Source organism: Tachypleus tridentatus, chromosome 7 (genome assembly GCF_004210375.1).
Source record: "Tachypleus tridentatus isolate NWPU-2018 chromosome 7, ASM421037v1, whole genome shotgun sequence".
NCBI lineage: Eukaryota > Metazoa > Arthropoda > Merostomata > Xiphosura > Limulidae > Tachypleus > Tachypleus tridentatus.
Genome location: NC_134831.1, coordinates 188,320,726 through 188,338,796, shown reverse-complemented (window position 1 = coordinate 188,338,796; position 18,071 = coordinate 188,320,726). Strand labels below are relative to the sequence as shown.

Genomic DNA, 18,071 nt, shown 5'->3' with positions numbered 1-18,071 from the left:
AGAAAGTATGTAAATTATAATTATAGTTATTCAAATAATAAAACTTTAAAAGGAGTACATTAGAAATATTCAAAATAATGGTATTCTTCTAAATAAAGATAAAATTGTTTAGCAATGGTCTAAGGAAACTATTTTGGTAAAACTAATATTTTACTATAAAAATTACATAGTATTTAACAACTTGAATATTTAAAGGTTAGGTCTGTAAAGGAACTGTAAAACATCCTATTGAAACTAAAGTAAAAAGTATACAGTAAAAAAAACACTACTTCTACAATTACAAATACTACTAGTTCCACAGTTGTAACACAACTATCATTACTACATCTCCAATATATTATTATTAACTAGTATTTCCATCAAAGCCACTACTTCTGCCACTATTACAGCTATATTTTTGTTTATTTCTAAACACTAGCTAACCTATCTCCTACTGAACATTAAATATTAAAGAAGTAATTTTTATATCAAGACACCACTATGAGATTCTCATAATGATGACCTATTAATATTAAGTTTGTGATAAATTACATGTGACATGATTTGGTAAGATAATAAAAAGTTTTAATATTCAAAGTTTGAATGGTGAGAATGACAGAAAGATGATGAGTGAAACATTTTATTTGCTAATTAAAAACTATTATTGCAAATATTCACTTGATCTTTTATTTGTGATTTAATATTATTTCTTTCAGAAGTCCCTAATATTGTCATTGTGAATAATGTTTTCTGGTTTGTGATTACTGCTATCACTGTTTTTCAACTTTTGATACTAACATTGTTGTGTTTCTGTATTTGAGTTTGGTTTGCAGATTGAGTTGTTTATTCACATAGTCCTAGCTAGGCATTCTTTTATTACTATTTAATATTTTGTAAGACTGGTGTTTAATAAATTTTCTAATGTCCTTGTAGTAATGTCATTATTTCATAAATTAGACTACTAATATAGCCACAAATATCACTACTAGGGATTAAAACCTGCCTGTATTAACCAGAACTCAGGTACCAGTTTTACTGGGACCTCAAGTACTGAAAAACAGTACCAAGTTTTGTTATTTACTGTATTTCTTGGTACCTCAATTTGAAAAGTGCATGAAAAGGTATCTGTAATTGCAAAAATTTATTTGGTACTCCATCCATTATAAGGATAAGCCCTTTAAAAGATAAAATATTATGTGAAATACTCAAAAAAAGAATCTAAATACAGAATAAGCTTCTAAAATCTATTAAAAACAATACTGATGAATATATTTTAAAATTTAACTATATTACATCATCTTGATGATGAGAAACCCACTTGAAATAAAAATGTATCTCAGAACAGCTTTAGGTTAACCTGAAGACATCCTAGGAAGGTTGAAACGTTGTTCTCTCCTTGTCAATAAAAGTGTTAATACCCATACCAGCTGTTCTAAGATACATATTTAAACTACATCTTATCCACCTAGATGGTTTCTGGAATGGAAGTTGTATGTACTTAAAAATATAAAAATTAATTTTTCTTGTATGAAATTAAAGAAATACTATACAGATTGATTGTTTCATCAGTTAAAAAATATGATTCAAGAATTGCAAGAAAAATATGTTATAGTTCCTATTAATAAGGCTAACTATAATATTGGTATAATTGGTAAAATGTTTTATGTATTAATCATGATAAAATAAAAAAAATAGAACACAAACATTTAAACTTGTTAACCAATCCAAAGATACAGTAATTAATAATTTCATTAAATAAACTTTACTCTAAACAAAATCCTCATGTAGATTTACCTTTTCTTTATGCTTTCCCAAACTTCTGGAATCTCTAATTAAATTTAGATTTATTTCTAATTCAATAAGAATAATTATTAAACAACCTGCTATATTATTAAATAAATTACTTACTATAATGCAAGTGTTAATAATAAAAAAAACATACTTTTTGGATAATAAAAAAATAATGAACCTATTTTAAAATATCTAAAATTGTGAACAAATAAATATTCAAACATTTTATTTCACCACAATTCCATTAAAAGATTTAACCTTTGTTTTAAATTCATTAATAGAACAGTTCTGTTATCCTTTTATAGAACTGGAAGAAAGAAACTTCAGCTTCAAAAATATAAAAGATATATTAAGTTTCTGTATTTATAATAATTATATATTTTTCAATAACCAGGTTTTTAAACAAGTAATAGTTGTTCCAATGGGAGTTAATTATTCTACTCCTATAGCAAATTTATATCTTTACTATTATGAGAATAGATTTACTGAAAATTGCACAGATCCAGATATTTTTACCCTAACGTAAAAATTTATATTAACGTTGTTAATATAAATAATCCTAAAATAAATAATGTTATCAACACCATTTATCCAGTAGAATTAGAAATTGAAAATAATTCAGTATCTAAACATGAAGCACATTATTTAGATTTATAACCATTATAATTTTGCAGTTATTCAGATATCATAAAATTTTGTCATAAATTATATTATCAGTAATGTTGAAATACTGATAAAAATTAATATTTAATCGATTTAATAAAGAAACTTTAAATAAAATTATTAAGCTATTCTGTAACAAATATAAGAGTGTATTAAGTAAATATAAAGAAATAAAAATTAGAAAAATTTTACTAAAAATTTCCAATAACTATATTTAGTTATGAATAAGGTCATTTAATAATTTGACACTACTTTATGCAGATGTACACCTTGGCATACATAAAGGCTTGTTTAGAGCATGATAGTTGTAGTAGACTTAGTAACTGAGTTGTGGTTGGATGGCATACTAGTTTATTTAAATAAATGGACCAGATAGTACTTAAGCTAATTTCATAGTGTTCACATTTTCCCTATTAAATGCTAAAAAAGTTTTTTTTCTTAAATTTTCCCTTTTCTTATTTTCATCTTTTGAAGCTCTACTCAAATAAGTGGTTGAGTCTAACAACACAAAATGCATATTTTTTCTTTATATTCATTGGCTTTAAGATTTTAGCCAGCAGTGTAAATACTTACTTTTACTACTACCCAAAAAGTAAGTTCCTGACAAGCTGTAACTAGTATTATGGAAAAAAATCATAAATGCAGGGAAAGGACATTCTGTACCTAGAATTAGGAGTAGGATATGGAACTTGCACCTAATCTTAGGAACAGAGTTTGTACGTCTTGTTGGTGGTATTATGAGGCAGATTATGTCTTTGAAACTTCACTGTTGGAGAGGAAACAACCTCCTGCAACTGGAATTAACAATAAGAAGAAGCATCTACTATAACAACTACAGAAACCAGACATTACAAGGAGCATCTTGCTTAGGAAAGTCCTCCTCCAACCAACATTAGTCCAATTGGGAAAAAAGCATCAAGGGAAAATGGAAGGAGGGAAACCAGGTGTACCTTCTTTTCAATGAGTGAATAATCATGAGTATGTATGGTACAGTAAATTTCTATACTCACTCAGGAGGAAGCCTTCATTGTCCACCACCCCAACATCTGGAAAGTGGTAAAGACTCTCACACTCAACCAGGAGAAAAAGCAGGAATGTCATATCAAAGAAAGCCCATTGGTTTGTTAGAACTTCCTATTTTAAAGGGTAGAATGGCACTGATTCATTTAATCCAAGGATCAGCAGAGATTGGAAGAAATCTTCTGTTTCACTCATAAAGTCCATGAGTCATGATCAACCATCACTTGAAAATTATTGATATACAGTTTTTATATATAGTAGACATATCACTCGGTTAGCCACCCGTGATTTTGCAGAAACACCCTATCTCAACAGTGACCAGTATATTGCAAACAGTAAATAATATGGGTTTGAGGCAAAGTATGCCTGACCATTTAATCCCAGCTGCAAAATGGGATCCTAACAGCAGTGATGAAAACTAGTAATTGAAAAAAATAAAGAAATGAAAGGAGTGATGAGACTTACCTCAATCAAAGATGAATGGGTGTATATAAAACAGCCATGGGTGGAAAACTATATCCATCAGAGGGAGATACAGGGACACATATTAGCTATGTATGATCAAAGTAGACAAATTGAACAACCTGGTGCAGATGGATGAGAAGGGGACAGAAGCCATAATGAACAGACCAGAGGTGGAAGGTTGATCATCACCTTTGGTAAACTGCAGTGGAAGAAGGTCTGAAGAGTAAAATGCAACATGAAGAGTCAGTCCTTGGGCTGAGGCAATGGACCTGATAAAAGCCAAGCATGTAGATGGAGTTCAGCAACATCTGGATGAATGATATCCAATCAAAACTGATGGAGTAAAGACTCATACAGAGGTAAGGAGGGTTTGTACAATTAAAGTTCAAAGCAGAGAGAACCATGACAGCATAGGCCAAACTGGAATTATAAACAAGACTAGCTATGGAGTGGTTTGAAGGAGAGAAAGAACTTTGAACATGAGTCAAATCAGAGGGTATGTATAGATCTAAAGACCCTTTCAATACTGACTAAATGCATCCACTACCAGAGCTAATGGAGACCAAAAAGAAGGAAGTTTGGTATTCCAACATGTGGCAAAAGCATTGATATGATATGTTTTCATGGAGGGACCACTCTAGGGAAAGAACCTGGTTAGGGCAAGATAATCAGTTTACAACCAGATACAAAGCACCAGAATGATGGCAGATTAAAAGCCACCATGTGTTAAATATGAGCCCAGAAAAGAAAATCCAGTGTCTCAAAACACAGAGACCTTGGTTACTCCTTGCTTGGTGATATAATTGACAGTGGAATTGACCATAAGCACCTTCCCCACAGGAGAGGAAGGAAGTGGGACAAAGCCTGGCAAAATGCTATAAGTTTGAGAACAATGTTGGTATGAGGGCAGACTCCTCAACAAACCACAGGCAGAAAATTCTTCAGAGTTGAGGAAAGTATCCCAACCCACTAAAAATGCATCTCTGAACATATACAACTCTGTATAGGGTGGAGAAAGGGGAACCCCACTGTTGTCTAATACCTGTTGAGCTATCAATGCAGGTTGGCCCTGATCTTGAAAGGAAGGGTTAACTGGATGGCTTATGCAATCCATAGAGAAGGTCTACTGAAGTAAACAAATATGAGCTCAATCCATGGGAATAAGAGCTTCCAAGAAAGCCTACATCCCCAAAAGAGAGAGAGAGAACCTCTTGAAATGTGAAATAATGTGATTTGAGGGCCATTGAAATTGCTTGCTTCATATCTTGTAGATGAAGTTAAGAAGATTTGGCCTGGCTGAGGTTTGAATTGAAGTAAATCCTTAGATAAGTAAGGTCTTGAGTGAGGGTATGAAGAAACTTCTTCATCTTGATCAGATAAAACTACCAAAGGAAGAGATAGGATTCCATAGTAAAGTGAGGAGGGTCCTGAAAATAATTGAACCAAGACAGATCAATGATAGATCTCTAATCTTTTGTCTTATTGGAGTCCATGAAGAGATAGGTACAAAATCTGGATAAAATGAGTACACCTGCTTAATATCTTCTTTGTATAATAGATCTTGAAAAGCTTTGTTAAGATGACTTAGAGTTGAGGGATCCTGGGAAGGAAGAAAGAAAAAAAGGAGGTGACCCATGGATCTTTTGTGAAATGCTACAACACTGCCAAAAAGTGGAGCAACCTACCCCTCACCAGTCTGGGAACCTCTACTATGTTACTGATAATGCTTGCATCTGTGAGCCTGGGTGCAGGAAAAACGAGAATAGGGACATGAATGCCTGGAGGAGGGTAAGGGTCTGGGTGAGAAAGGAGTGCAGGAAACAAGGACAGGCAAATCCTGGGAGGAAATGGGAACTGTGTAGTCAGGAAAGACAAGGAAGAACATAAATAACCCAAATCAATCCTGAATTCCAAGGAATGAGGATGACCCCAAAATGGTATTGCATATAAAGAGTGTCTGACGTAGATCTCATAGAAAAGAATGCATACCTCCCCAGTAAGCCCCAACAACACAGAAGCCAGGTATTGAAGGAAATGGTGGAGGCTGATAGACGAGCCACACTGAACCAAAAAGAGAGGCTCTGAGCTCATCTGAAAAAATTTGAAAGAATTGATGAAAATCATCAGACAGTAAATAGAGAGACGAAAGGTAATATAATGAAGAGAGAAAGGAGAAACCTAGAGAACTGAGCCTGACTAAAATGGATTGAAGTGCCTGGATTCAAACCTTATACAGGAATAGAGGATCTAAGTACTTAGAATCCAAAAATGGACCCACAGCACAATGGTAAGCCAATGCACGTTGATCCCACAAATTAGAGGGATGGGGCATGCCCATATCTGACTGAAATTAGTTTAAAAATTTCTGAGAATTTTAAAATCATATGATGAGTGAAGGAGGAAAAATATAGCAATCAGAAGTTGGAATTTCACTCAATAAAGAAAGGGAGGCATCATAGTTAATGAAAAAATACTTAAAATACTATTTAATACTATTTAACATACTACACAGCTGATTAACAAGTTGTCAAAAAAGGAGTGGAAGCTGAAACCATTGGAATAGTTGTAGAATGTGACCAAAAAAAAGAAGCTACTGGAAAAAGAGACTCCAAATTTTTGTCATCCTAATGGTATCCTTCCTCAGAAACATGTTCAGGATGAAAAGGGTGAGAAATTGCTGGCTGAAAATAGGATTCTAACTCCATAAAAATTAAAATCTGTACTTTCTCAGCAGATGAATGTAAACCCTAGTCTTTGGTAGTTGTTGAATTTACATGACTGACTATCATGAGAATTTCGGTTTGTGACACACTAAACCTCTAATTCATATTAATAACACATACAATTTGGAAAATGGAAAAATTTCAAATACAAAATTATGAAAACAATTGCAACCAAGAATTAAAACGTAAACTGTTGAATAAAAACTTTGGAAACAACAAAAAATTACAATCAGAAACTGTACTCATACTTGGAAAATACAACACATGTCTGAACGATGGTGTGCCAAATGATAAAGTGAGGAATGAGCAGGAATAGCAGAGGGAGCCAGTTGTGACAGTAAAGGTGACACAATACTAGTGGTGGAGAGTATAATCCCATGATATGTACATATTCAGAGAAGGTGCAAAATTGGTGGTACATACAGACTAGTGCACTGTAGGGGAATTTTTTTAGCATTGCTTAGAGGGCAGACAACCATCAAGACAGCTTTGTATGAAAGTAGGTAAGACTGTAAGTGATCAATAGTTATTTATTTACAAACACAAATATAGTGTTTGTACTTGTTTTAAGAACACTGGATGGTGATTTACCTTGGATTAGGTATTTTTGACTATCAGGAAAATAAATTAATCTATCAGAATGTTTAAATTCAACTTTCCTTACCTTGCAGGTAATATTGGGTGTACCCAGAGTAACTACTATTGCTCACATGACTGGTCATTCTCATTTAAGCATGGGGGGCCTGACATGGCCAGGTGGTTAAGGCACTCGGCTCATAATCCAAGGGTTACGGGTTAGAATCCCCATCACACCAAACATGCTCCCCCTTTCAGCCATTGGGATGTTATAATGTGACAGTAAATCCCACTATTCATTGGTAAAAGAGTAGTCCAAGAGTTAGCAGTGGGTGTAGATGACTAGCTGCTTTCCCTCTAGTCTTACATTGCTAATTTAGGGATGGCTAGCGCAGATAGCCTTTGAGTAGTTTTGCACGAAATTCAAAACAAATCAAACCAGGCGCAAGGGATGCAGTAACCTTGAGATACCATCTAAATTACTATTGAAATACACTACTGCATACATTTTTGCACAAGTTGGAGTACCAGTGCCATTTCACCTATGGGTAAAAATATTACAAGGAAAAAGAATAGCCAGAATGACAGTAACTCAATGACTTTCTTGCCCATGCATTATGGGAAACCTGCACATATACAGAATAAATGATAAATTAGAACAACACTATATTAAAATAAGAAGGTAAAACCATAAACCACACTAGCCCCACCAAAACTAGAACTTATACCATTTACACTTCTACTAGTGGTACTACTATTAGTACCATTACTTCTATAACACTACTGTTGCTAACAGTGGTGCTTCATATAAAAACTATTGCTATTACTACTATTACTGTTACTTATGTTACCACCATACAGAGCATTAATCATGTTATATCAAAACAATTTTCAATATGAAAACCAGCAAGTCACATGATAAACATATAAAACCACAGAGGAATGACGTGCATCAGAACTACATTTTAACATTGTTTGACATTTCACAGGTAGTATGATGTCACCAAAAACATATCTTTTGGGAAGAGTAAATAGCAGCCCTTTCCAACACAAAGTATTAATATACTTAAATCACAGATTTGGAATTTTTAAGGTGGGGATATTCTTTCTCCTTAATAGCATTGTAAAACAAAAGAATACGATCACTCTTCGAAATTAAGGGCCATTCAGAAAGAGACCTGAAATAAGTGATATCCAAGGTGTGGTAAGCAAATTGTGATATCTTATAACAGGAAAGAATTTGTAAGCACAAAAATTAGTAATACAAATCTTTTTATTATTCTATGCAACAGTGTCCAGTCATAATGAAAAAGGATCTGTACCTGGAAAAGTGACACAAGTCATATGTCAGAAGTTGCTTGCACAACATATCTGTTCAACCATCTTATACTTCAGGCAGCTGGAAAATGAAACAGATATTCATGCTATTCTATATGAAGATATATCAGTCAAGTCATTAGATTCAGCACTTTTCTATATGGGTGTGGTCAGATTAATGAAATAGGTTCCATCAATTCATCATCCTTATACACTAGATGAATTATGGATAGACAGCTGAGAGGAGTGGTGTGTTTTGGACATAACAGCCTTGTGATAAAGCCTTTTATGATTATAATGGAACCTATGCTGTAGGGTTATTGTCAAGATGCAGGTAGAGCATGATTATATATGGTACAATGAACTTTAGCAACACAACAAGACTACAGAATTACTCTCTGTATTGTTATTGATTGTTTCTGCATTTTTGGAGTATACATTAGTGCAAGTTGTTTGTAATTTAATTTTAAGTAGCTTAACGTTTTGAAATTACTTTCACTTGGGTCGAAGATAAACTTATATTTGTTAATAAACTGAAATGATGGGGGTGAGGCTTCAAAATAATTTTTATATAACATATTCAACTTCTGTTTTATTAAATACTAGGTGTTCTGCTAAAACTACTAGTTACACTTATGAATATACCATGCATTTCTATCATCTTGCAATATTATAGTATTTATTCTGATTTATCGTTTATTCTGTACAAGTGCAGATTTCACATGACAAACTGTCAAGAAATCCATTAAATTTTTTTCTTCTAGCAGCTTTTGTTTTTTTTGTCAATACTGCAAATTGTGCAATGGTGTTGATAGCAGTGGTAGTTCAGATGATATACAGAAGTCTCATTTCTGTTGGAATAAGAATGGCTCATTGCACATGAAGTGTTATAGTTTTGGATTAATCTGAGATTTTTGCAAACTACAGAATGTTGCCTTTAAACAGCCTAGAACACAATTTTGAAGAGTAAGTTTGTAAGAGTATCCATTAAAAGTGACAATCTATTATATGGTATAATGTAGGTATAAATATTGTGTTTGTAAGTGTTTAATATAGACTGTTCACTGGACTTTGTGTCCAAGCCCATTATTCCATATCAAATCAACTCAGTTAGTATGAGATTTAGTATTAATTTGTAATCAATATCCTGATCAAATCTACTGTTATTAAATGGGCCTATATAATAGTTCATGAAAATTGATCCAGTTTCACTTGAATATATCCAACTGCTAATACTTCTACTAGTGCAATTACTACTACAGCACTATTGCTAACACTAGTGCTTTTAACAAAACTGCTAATACTTCTACTAATGCTATTACAGGTACCAATAATAACAGTTAGGCAAGTGTTGCAGAGCACCCTAAAACTGAGCAAACAATACATATCCAGCACCCCAAGTTATTTGAAAACATTGGTTCTAATAAAGGTAACTAATTCTGCTATCACTTTTACTAAATACTACTAGTTCCATGTAAACTACTACTTCGTACCAGTACAACTTTTATTAGCATCATTACCACTACTGTGGATACTTATTATGTAAAGAAATGTTATAATAAATTGCTTAATAATAAATAAGTATATATGTTTTGTATTAGTACATCTGAACAAGTACAGACAGTAGTGAATTTTATTAATAAAACTCAATTTATATTGGTATGTAATAGATTATTTTACAAAAAACAATTTGTTTCATCAGGATGTATAAAGTTGCAAATGTCAAAACCAGAAATAAATATTTTAATATGAACAAACTTAAAATATCCATCAGTAAATAAGTTATGACAATAAAAACCTTGAAAACCACCAAGATATTTAAAATTATTTTCTTAAAGCAGCAAAACCTATCTTTGAGCTCCTGAAAAAAACCAAAAAACATGGCTGCTAAAATAACTCTGTGATGCCCATTAAAAACTGATACTCATCCAAACTTATAACATTTAACAGTACTGAGATACCCTTTAATAAGTCTTGAATTGGTTCATTTCAGCAATGTTTTAAAATTAGCTTTAATAATACTTATTACTCAAACTTACCTTGACAGAGGCAAGAGGCTCAAGAAAACTGACAACAGGTTGACTGGAAAACATACGATTGAAGTTTGTTTCTCTGTTGAGCAGTTCTAATCGAAGATTCTTTTTTTCTTCCTGAAAACAAAAATATTTTTTGTAACTCTTTAAAAGCTTTAGATTAATTCACATTCAGAGTAGACTTTTTTTCACATCATCCAATGCCAAAAGCTTGCAATTTGTTTAAACTCTGTTAAAAGAGGATTTTCCGATATAAAAGTTTCATAAGTTTCGCATGTAATAAAAAGGGAACCTTTTAATCTGTAAGCTCATTAGAAGTGAGTGGTATTAGAATAGGAATGAATAATGTAGACAATTTATAAGTATGAGAAGAGATGCTAGAGAAAATATGGGATGTCATTTTTGTAGACTTCAGGTAATCTGTATCATAACATAAGGTAGGGGGCCTGAGGGGTAAATATCTCCAACAAAGTTTTCTGAAATGTAATTGCATTGTTTTTTAATTTTTTAATGCTTGTTGTGTTTTGCTTTCCCATATTAAGTTAGCTTTGCAATCCAGGTTACATGTTTTCCAAAGATAAATGAGGTTACAACTGTAAAGAGAGAAAGCTAATCTACATGGTTATTACCAATACACATGTTCTTTGTTATAACAGTTTGTTATTACAAAGACCTCTAGTTTTCATCAATCTATAAAAGGCAGAATTTATCTAACAGCTAGAGTAGTGTAAGAATACCCCATCTTCACTAATATGAAAGTTTCTTGTTATAAGTTAGCACTAATCAGAGTCATACCTAAAGTTAAATAAAGCAAGCATACAGAAAGAAGAAACACCGTATAAGTAATTACTGATAATAAAACTCCAGTGTAATCAGAGATCTTTAGCTTAATATTGACAGTGAAAGGAAATCCAGTGTTTAATTAAGGCCCTGAAATTTATCTGCCATCTAGAAAGTATGATATATCTAAATGAACTAAATTAACATGAGAGTTATTGAATAGGTTTTCAAATAACTGGAGGTTTATTCACGAATTTGTTTATGGATTAATACTAAAATTTTTACCAGTTGAGTTGATGTTAAACAGAATAATAAGACTGGATAAAAACAAGATATGCAATCTTTACCCATTCTAGACGATTAACCTTTACTTCAGACTTTATCAATTGAGAAAAAGTCAAAGTTCAAGAATGACTAAAAGCAACATTTCTTAGTTTGCAAAAAACCTAGAGTGACATGCACAATTCAGTGTTCATAACCTGATCAACCACTGAAGGATACTACTGTCAATGTTATTACACAATGCACTACACTTGTATGTAGGAACCAAAGGAGTGATGATAGTAGTGTTTTCTTTTACCTGCTCTCAACACCCAGCTCTTAAAGTCCTTCCACGATGTTTCACATTACTAATTAACTGACAGTTGTTGGCTGCAGAGGTGTCTTATGGGATGAAGTTGTAAGGTCACAGGTCAAAGTTGGAAGTGAGTATAACTCAAGAAACTGCTTTTCATATCAGTGTTTTACACAGTACATCACACAATGACCATAACCTCTAGATTATATACAACATAAACAACCACTGAAGAACACTGCTGTTGACATTATTACATAATTATGAATTAAGTGATGTTCTACCTGGTAGTACCTACTTCAAGAACAGCAAGAGAACAAAGGTAATTTGAAACAAGATCTATTTAACAGTTTTTCAACCATGTGTTACACAAAACCTACACATATTCAGAAAAAAGAATGAATTCAGAATAACTGTTTAACTCCATAGGAAGATAGAAATCCATGGCTTATTGTAGTGTAACAAAAAGTTTATACAGATCTCTATACTGATATGAATGATTTTTTAAATAAAATTTGGTTATGATACAATGTTATGGGTTTGATATAATTTTTAACCATAATTTGATTTTAAGTATACATCACTGTCATATGTTAAGTTTAATTTTAATCCACTTACACTGATGTTTATGTGATATGCATAAGTCATGACAAGAATGTTACTGGCTGGGAGCCCTAACCCTTATCATAGTGTAAAAAACATAATATCATATTAAAAAAAGAGAAAAGAATGTATAAAACCATCAGAAGGTTGTTTTATTATAATATAACCTGAAGTTTGCACACTGAGGCCTCCTTGTCTGTGAGGCTCTTCTGTAACTGACGAATAACTTCCAAATCTTCTGGACGAGAATTACGAGTAGCACATCTTTGTTCTGCTTCCTGCAGCCTTTCAGGTGAAAATTTTTAGACAAATTAAAATCTGTAATATACTTTATATACACACATATATATCATTTAGCAATATAGAATTAAATATTATTCATGCTATTAATTACTTGTGTAACAGCAAATATATACAAGGCTTTGAAAATGATAAAAAAGGAATGTTTTCATTATTTAATTTCAAGTAATTTTTGTATTAACATTTCTATATACAAGAAAGAAGTGCAGTATATCATTAATAATTATATGGCCAAACATTAATCTTTTGTTAAAATAATATTTCTTGTTTAGGTGGATACATATATGATCATATAAATATAAATTATGCTAATATGTTATTATCATTATTAATTAAGTTATCACCAAAAACAGGGTCCAACAGAAAATACAATGTGTTTAGTTGTAATACACAGAGTCAAATGCACTATATTAATATAATCATGTGACAAGAACAACTGTTTTAATCTGGAGTATGAAAGGCATGTATCAGAACTACATTTTGACATTCTTCAATGTTTGATGCCAACAAAAACTGATTGCTTTGGGAAAGGTTTGTTACAACCTTTTCAGATGCAAAATATACATACAATCCAATTATAAGTATTCAGATTGAGAATTTATAATTTATAAGAGGAGACTTCTGCTGTAGTAAAATTTCATTGGAAAACAAAGGAACATGGATCAACTTGTGACACCAGGACCACATGAAAAAAGACTTGTAACACGTTGCAAACTAAAGTGTGGCATTTTATAACAGGTGAGTAATAAACACAAAGATCAATGGTAAAAGAACTTGTCCCAAGCAGCAGTATGTGACATAATCATGAAAGTTCCCAGTCTGGAAAAGCTACACAAGTCACTTCTATGTCATACTTCACACAGTAAGAGAATGAAATGGGTATTCCCTGCTCTTTCATGTGATAACATACTTATCCATTAAGTCACCAGATGCAGTACCTATGAATTTCTGTGCAGTTAGATTGTTGAAATGGGTGGTTAGGCACTGCTATCCTTGTATCCTATATGGAATATGGACAGCCAACAGGGAGGAGTGGTGTTCTATGGACCTATGAGAGGCTTATAAAACAGTCTTTTGCAATAAAAGTTATGGTTCAGAGCTATGGTCTAGATGTATAGTTGTCAGATAGAGTATGACTAGATGTAATGACAATGTGTTGAAGCTCCAAAACCGTTCTAATGTAACACACTCAACCTCTGTACTGTTGCAACGAAAATACCCAAGCTGTAAACAGCTGTTACTTTTCTATTTTTAAATGCTAAAATGTATAGTAAAATAAACAGTAGAAACCAGTAATTCAAAATTTATGACATGTTTTTATCACTTAAATATTAACTAGCATTATTTAATGCCATAAATCAACACATAAGAAAACTAAAACCTCTAACAGTTGGAATGCATGGAATTGTCACATGGGTACTCATTCTGTTATTGATACTTTAAGTTGTAATCTCATTGCAAAAGCATTTGAAGGTTTTCACCTAATCCTAAAACCCTAAATTATGTCAACAATATAAAATAATCTTTATAATTAAAAGAAGTGTAAAAATAATTAAAAGACATTCAAGTTAATGTTAAACATTATAGTCAATAAAATGTAATACAATTATATTTTAATAAATATAATAAAATACAAGTTGCTTACTAATAACAGTTTATCAATACAAAAAGAGCAAACTAGAAGTAATTACAAAAAAACATGGAGATTAAGAATTATAAGAAAAGCATACTAGCCACCTACCCACAATAATCCACATTAATGCTAGTTATTTGAAGATTTAGACACTATTGTAGTGCTTATTTTGGGAAAGGAGAATCATGTATTTTTGTTTATTCTTTCCTAGGTTACTAACGAAGGGTAGAATTTTCTGAATGTGGTATAGGTAAGTGATTCATAATAAACTGAAGAATGAGACTATTATGATTCTCTTTGACCAAAATGCAGAAATATGTTTGATTGAAATTTCGATAAAAATTAATTTTTCTTGAATGATGAACATTTAAATTCAGCACTGCTTCTAATTGTTTTTAAATTTTAGGCTTACACATTAACTTCTGTGATGCTTTGCATCATCTATGGAACATATTGATAATAACTTTAGCAATAAAAACAAATATAAAACACTTGTTTATTTTCGATGGATATGTGTATAGTTAGCATGTGCAAATGAATAATAAGCATGTACATATGTGCATCCTAAGTAGTGAACAGATTAAAAACCCTAGCACGTATCTTTTGAATAATTTTCAACGTACATTTTCTGAAGGAGACGAATCTTATCCTTCAAAAGTCTCTGGGCCTTGTTGAAGTCTGTTAACATAGTTTTTTGATGTTGCTCATACTCAGTAGCTGTCTTCCTGAGTTCTTGTGCAAATCTTTCTTGCCAGTAATTTTCAACATTTCTAATAAGTGAGAGTGGTAAGTACAGACTTATTAAAAATATTGCAAAACTGTGGAACATACCTAAAACTATAAACAAATATCAAACACGACTTATTACCAGATGTAATCAACTTGTGTTATAAGGGGAGAATATCTAAAGAGTGGTTATCATTTATTGAGGATCATTATTTAGTTAAAACTATTGAATTAGAACAAGAAGAGTGAATAATCTTCATAAGTTAAGCATCTGATTTATAAACAATAACAATAACTTATTTTAAAGGATTTTACTAAACGTTTAAAGATGGAGATGGCTGATTTCTAGCTTTAAAATCTAAAACTTAAAACGAACTGCTCCATTTAAGAAACAAGTATGTTCATTAGTATGTTCAGTAGGCCAGAATGTAATGGTCACAACTGAAATTATCTGCTTTAGGCTTGAGTCTAGATAGTTCAGGTATAAAACATTGGTGTCAAAATCCAGGTCATTGTAGATTCCTCAACATGTGGACTTATTGTACTGAGAACTAACTATGGGCCATCTGAAGTGAGTACTTTGTAAATAAAATTATGTACATGCTTGGCTCACCTGGATGTAAAGTGATTATGTGTGTGTGTATGTTGCTGGTTTTGTTACAGACTTACAGATGAGCCTTGATAAAATGTTCTGGATTATTTTATTTATTAAGATTGAGTTAATTTTAGAAATTATATTCAATTAAGCTCAGTTGGAAAAGTACTAGTGTGAAACAAATGCTTTGATTGCTTAATCATCATACAATATAATGACTCATTACAGACTGAGAGAAAACCCCTCATTGTTTAAGTAATCTTTTTACTGTTTACTTGTCAATTTTTAATCAAAACCAAAAATTTACATCATGATAATGGAAGGTTTTATTACCATACCATATAATGTTATTCCAGGAAGTCTATGTCAGGGAATTATTAAAACAAAAAGTCTGAAATTGTAAAATATGTGTAGTGATGTTTCTAAAGGAAATTTAGGAAGTTTACTACAGAAATCAATATTTTAATTAATACATGTATCAATACATATACTAAAATACTTCAATTGGCATATATATTCAGTTTCAGTTTAAGAAAGAAACATTTTACTTACTATGCTTAGTGTACCTAACTTTGTAGTAAATTACAAAAGAAAACTGCATTAAGTCAATTTACAGTGTGATAGAAAACTGCATTAAGTCAATTTAGAGTGTAATAGCATGAACTACCACATCCTGAAAGTAACATACACTGCCATATAGATAGATACTACCCTATAAATAAAGGATTACATTTAATAACAAATACTACAACAAAGTGTATTCTAGATAACTTCCTACCTCAACTGATGACCAGTTTCATTCCGAACTCTAGTAATTTCTTCCTGTTTCTGTTCCAGCTCTCTATTCTTAAGTTCTAACTTATCTTGCAGAGAACTGATTTCTGTCTTCAGCTGGCCGATCTGACTTCTTTCTTCCTCTTGTTCTCTGTTTAAGTGTCTTTCTTTCAGAGCATAAGTTTCTTCCTAATTCAAACATTGTAATTTGACATATATTTTTATGTATATTAACTGAATCTGCAAATATAGTTCTAAGTACACACTGCTTGACATTTCAATAATGTTATATGAAACATTTTCAAGATTTTTGTTGTAATCTGAGGCTGTGGGTTCAAATACCTGTCACACCAAACATGCTCATCCTTTCAGTTGTAGGGGTGTTATAATGTAATAGTCAATCCCACTATTCATTAGTGAAAGAGTTATCCAAGAGTTGGCAGTGGGTGGTGATGATCTAGTTGCCTTTCTTCTAGTCTTACACCCATAAATTAGGAGTGGCTAGTGCAGATAGCCATCGTGTAGCTTTGCACAAAATTCAAAAACAAACAAACTGATTTTATGATTAATTTAACATAAACGAGAAGAGAAAGCTCATGGATCTTGTTTGGTTTTACAAAAATCTTTCTCTTATTTCTGTGTAAGTTAAATATACTATCTCTATATATCTATCTATACACAAATATAAATAATGCTAAACTAACAAATTACTGACTGAAAATCTATTTGATGGCTCATGCTAACTTAATGTTTTTATGCACTAATCAAATGAACAGTTTTAACCAAATAATATAACTTTGCTAGAAGAGGAAAGAACATTGATGTCAAACAAATATTCATCTTCATTCATCCTGATTAAAAAAAAATCTATGTCTTTTAATTTCAGAACTATTTGTTTTGGTCTTTCTTTTACACATTGCTTCTGGAGTGTCTTGTTTCAATGACCATCACAAATTAGCCATTATGTCTTGATGAAACCTTTAGGCACCAAGATTTTTATGGAAATAGTCAATATGTCAGTGTAAGAAATGAATGTCAAGGCTCATATTACAATCCAACTCTTTGAATTTATCAAACATGTTATTGACAATATTTGGGCCTTTTTGTTTTGTAAAAACATTGTCAAGAACGTCTTTAAAGGAAATCCACACTTCTTTTTCAACTTTTCTCATTGTCCTTTTGAACTGTTCAGGCAAAGACAATTTCATAATTTGAGGACCAATAAAACTCTCTTCTTTAAGTTTAACTTTTGAAAGAGCTTGGAATTGCCCACATAGATACTTGAAACAGTTGCTTTCTTTATCTAAGGCCTTTACTAACTGCTTCATCAAACACAGTTTTATATGGAGTGAAGGTAATGTTTGTTTGTTTTTTATCTTGGTTGAAGCAGAAAACAAAGAGTATAGTTGACAGGGGAAGGTTGGGTTGTGTTGCCAGGTAGCATAGAAGAAGTAACCAAGGTTGAACCAACCAGAGTGTTACCACCAAGAGGGCACAACAAGAGATGTCCTGACCCACA

The 18,071-nt window shown here is 31.9% G+C and overlaps 1 protein-coding gene across 3 annotated transcripts in view; it reads right to left on the bottom strand.

Moving 5' to 3' along the window:
• Window positions 1–18,071, bottom strand: part of LOC143257518 (protein FAM184A-like) — a 104,848-nt gene that overhangs the window by 3,886 nt on the left and 82,891 nt on the right. For 2 of the 3 annotated variants that reach the window (XM_076516289.1, XM_076516290.1), the window contains 4 exons: window positions 16,557–16,741; window positions 15,081–15,227; window positions 12,692–12,809; window positions 10,574–10,684 (listed from right to left, as the gene is read on the bottom strand). In XM_076516289.1, coding sequence (XP_076372404.1) covers window positions 10,574–10,684; window positions 12,692–12,809; window positions 15,081–15,227; window positions 16,557–16,741 — 561 coding nt within the window. Of the gene's footprint in view, window positions 1–8,539; window positions 8,617–10,573; window positions 10,685–12,691; window positions 12,810–15,080; window positions 15,228–16,556; window positions 16,742–18,071 lie in introns of all 3 variants that reach the window. The other variant, XR_013031895.1, reaches the window with a different exon arrangement.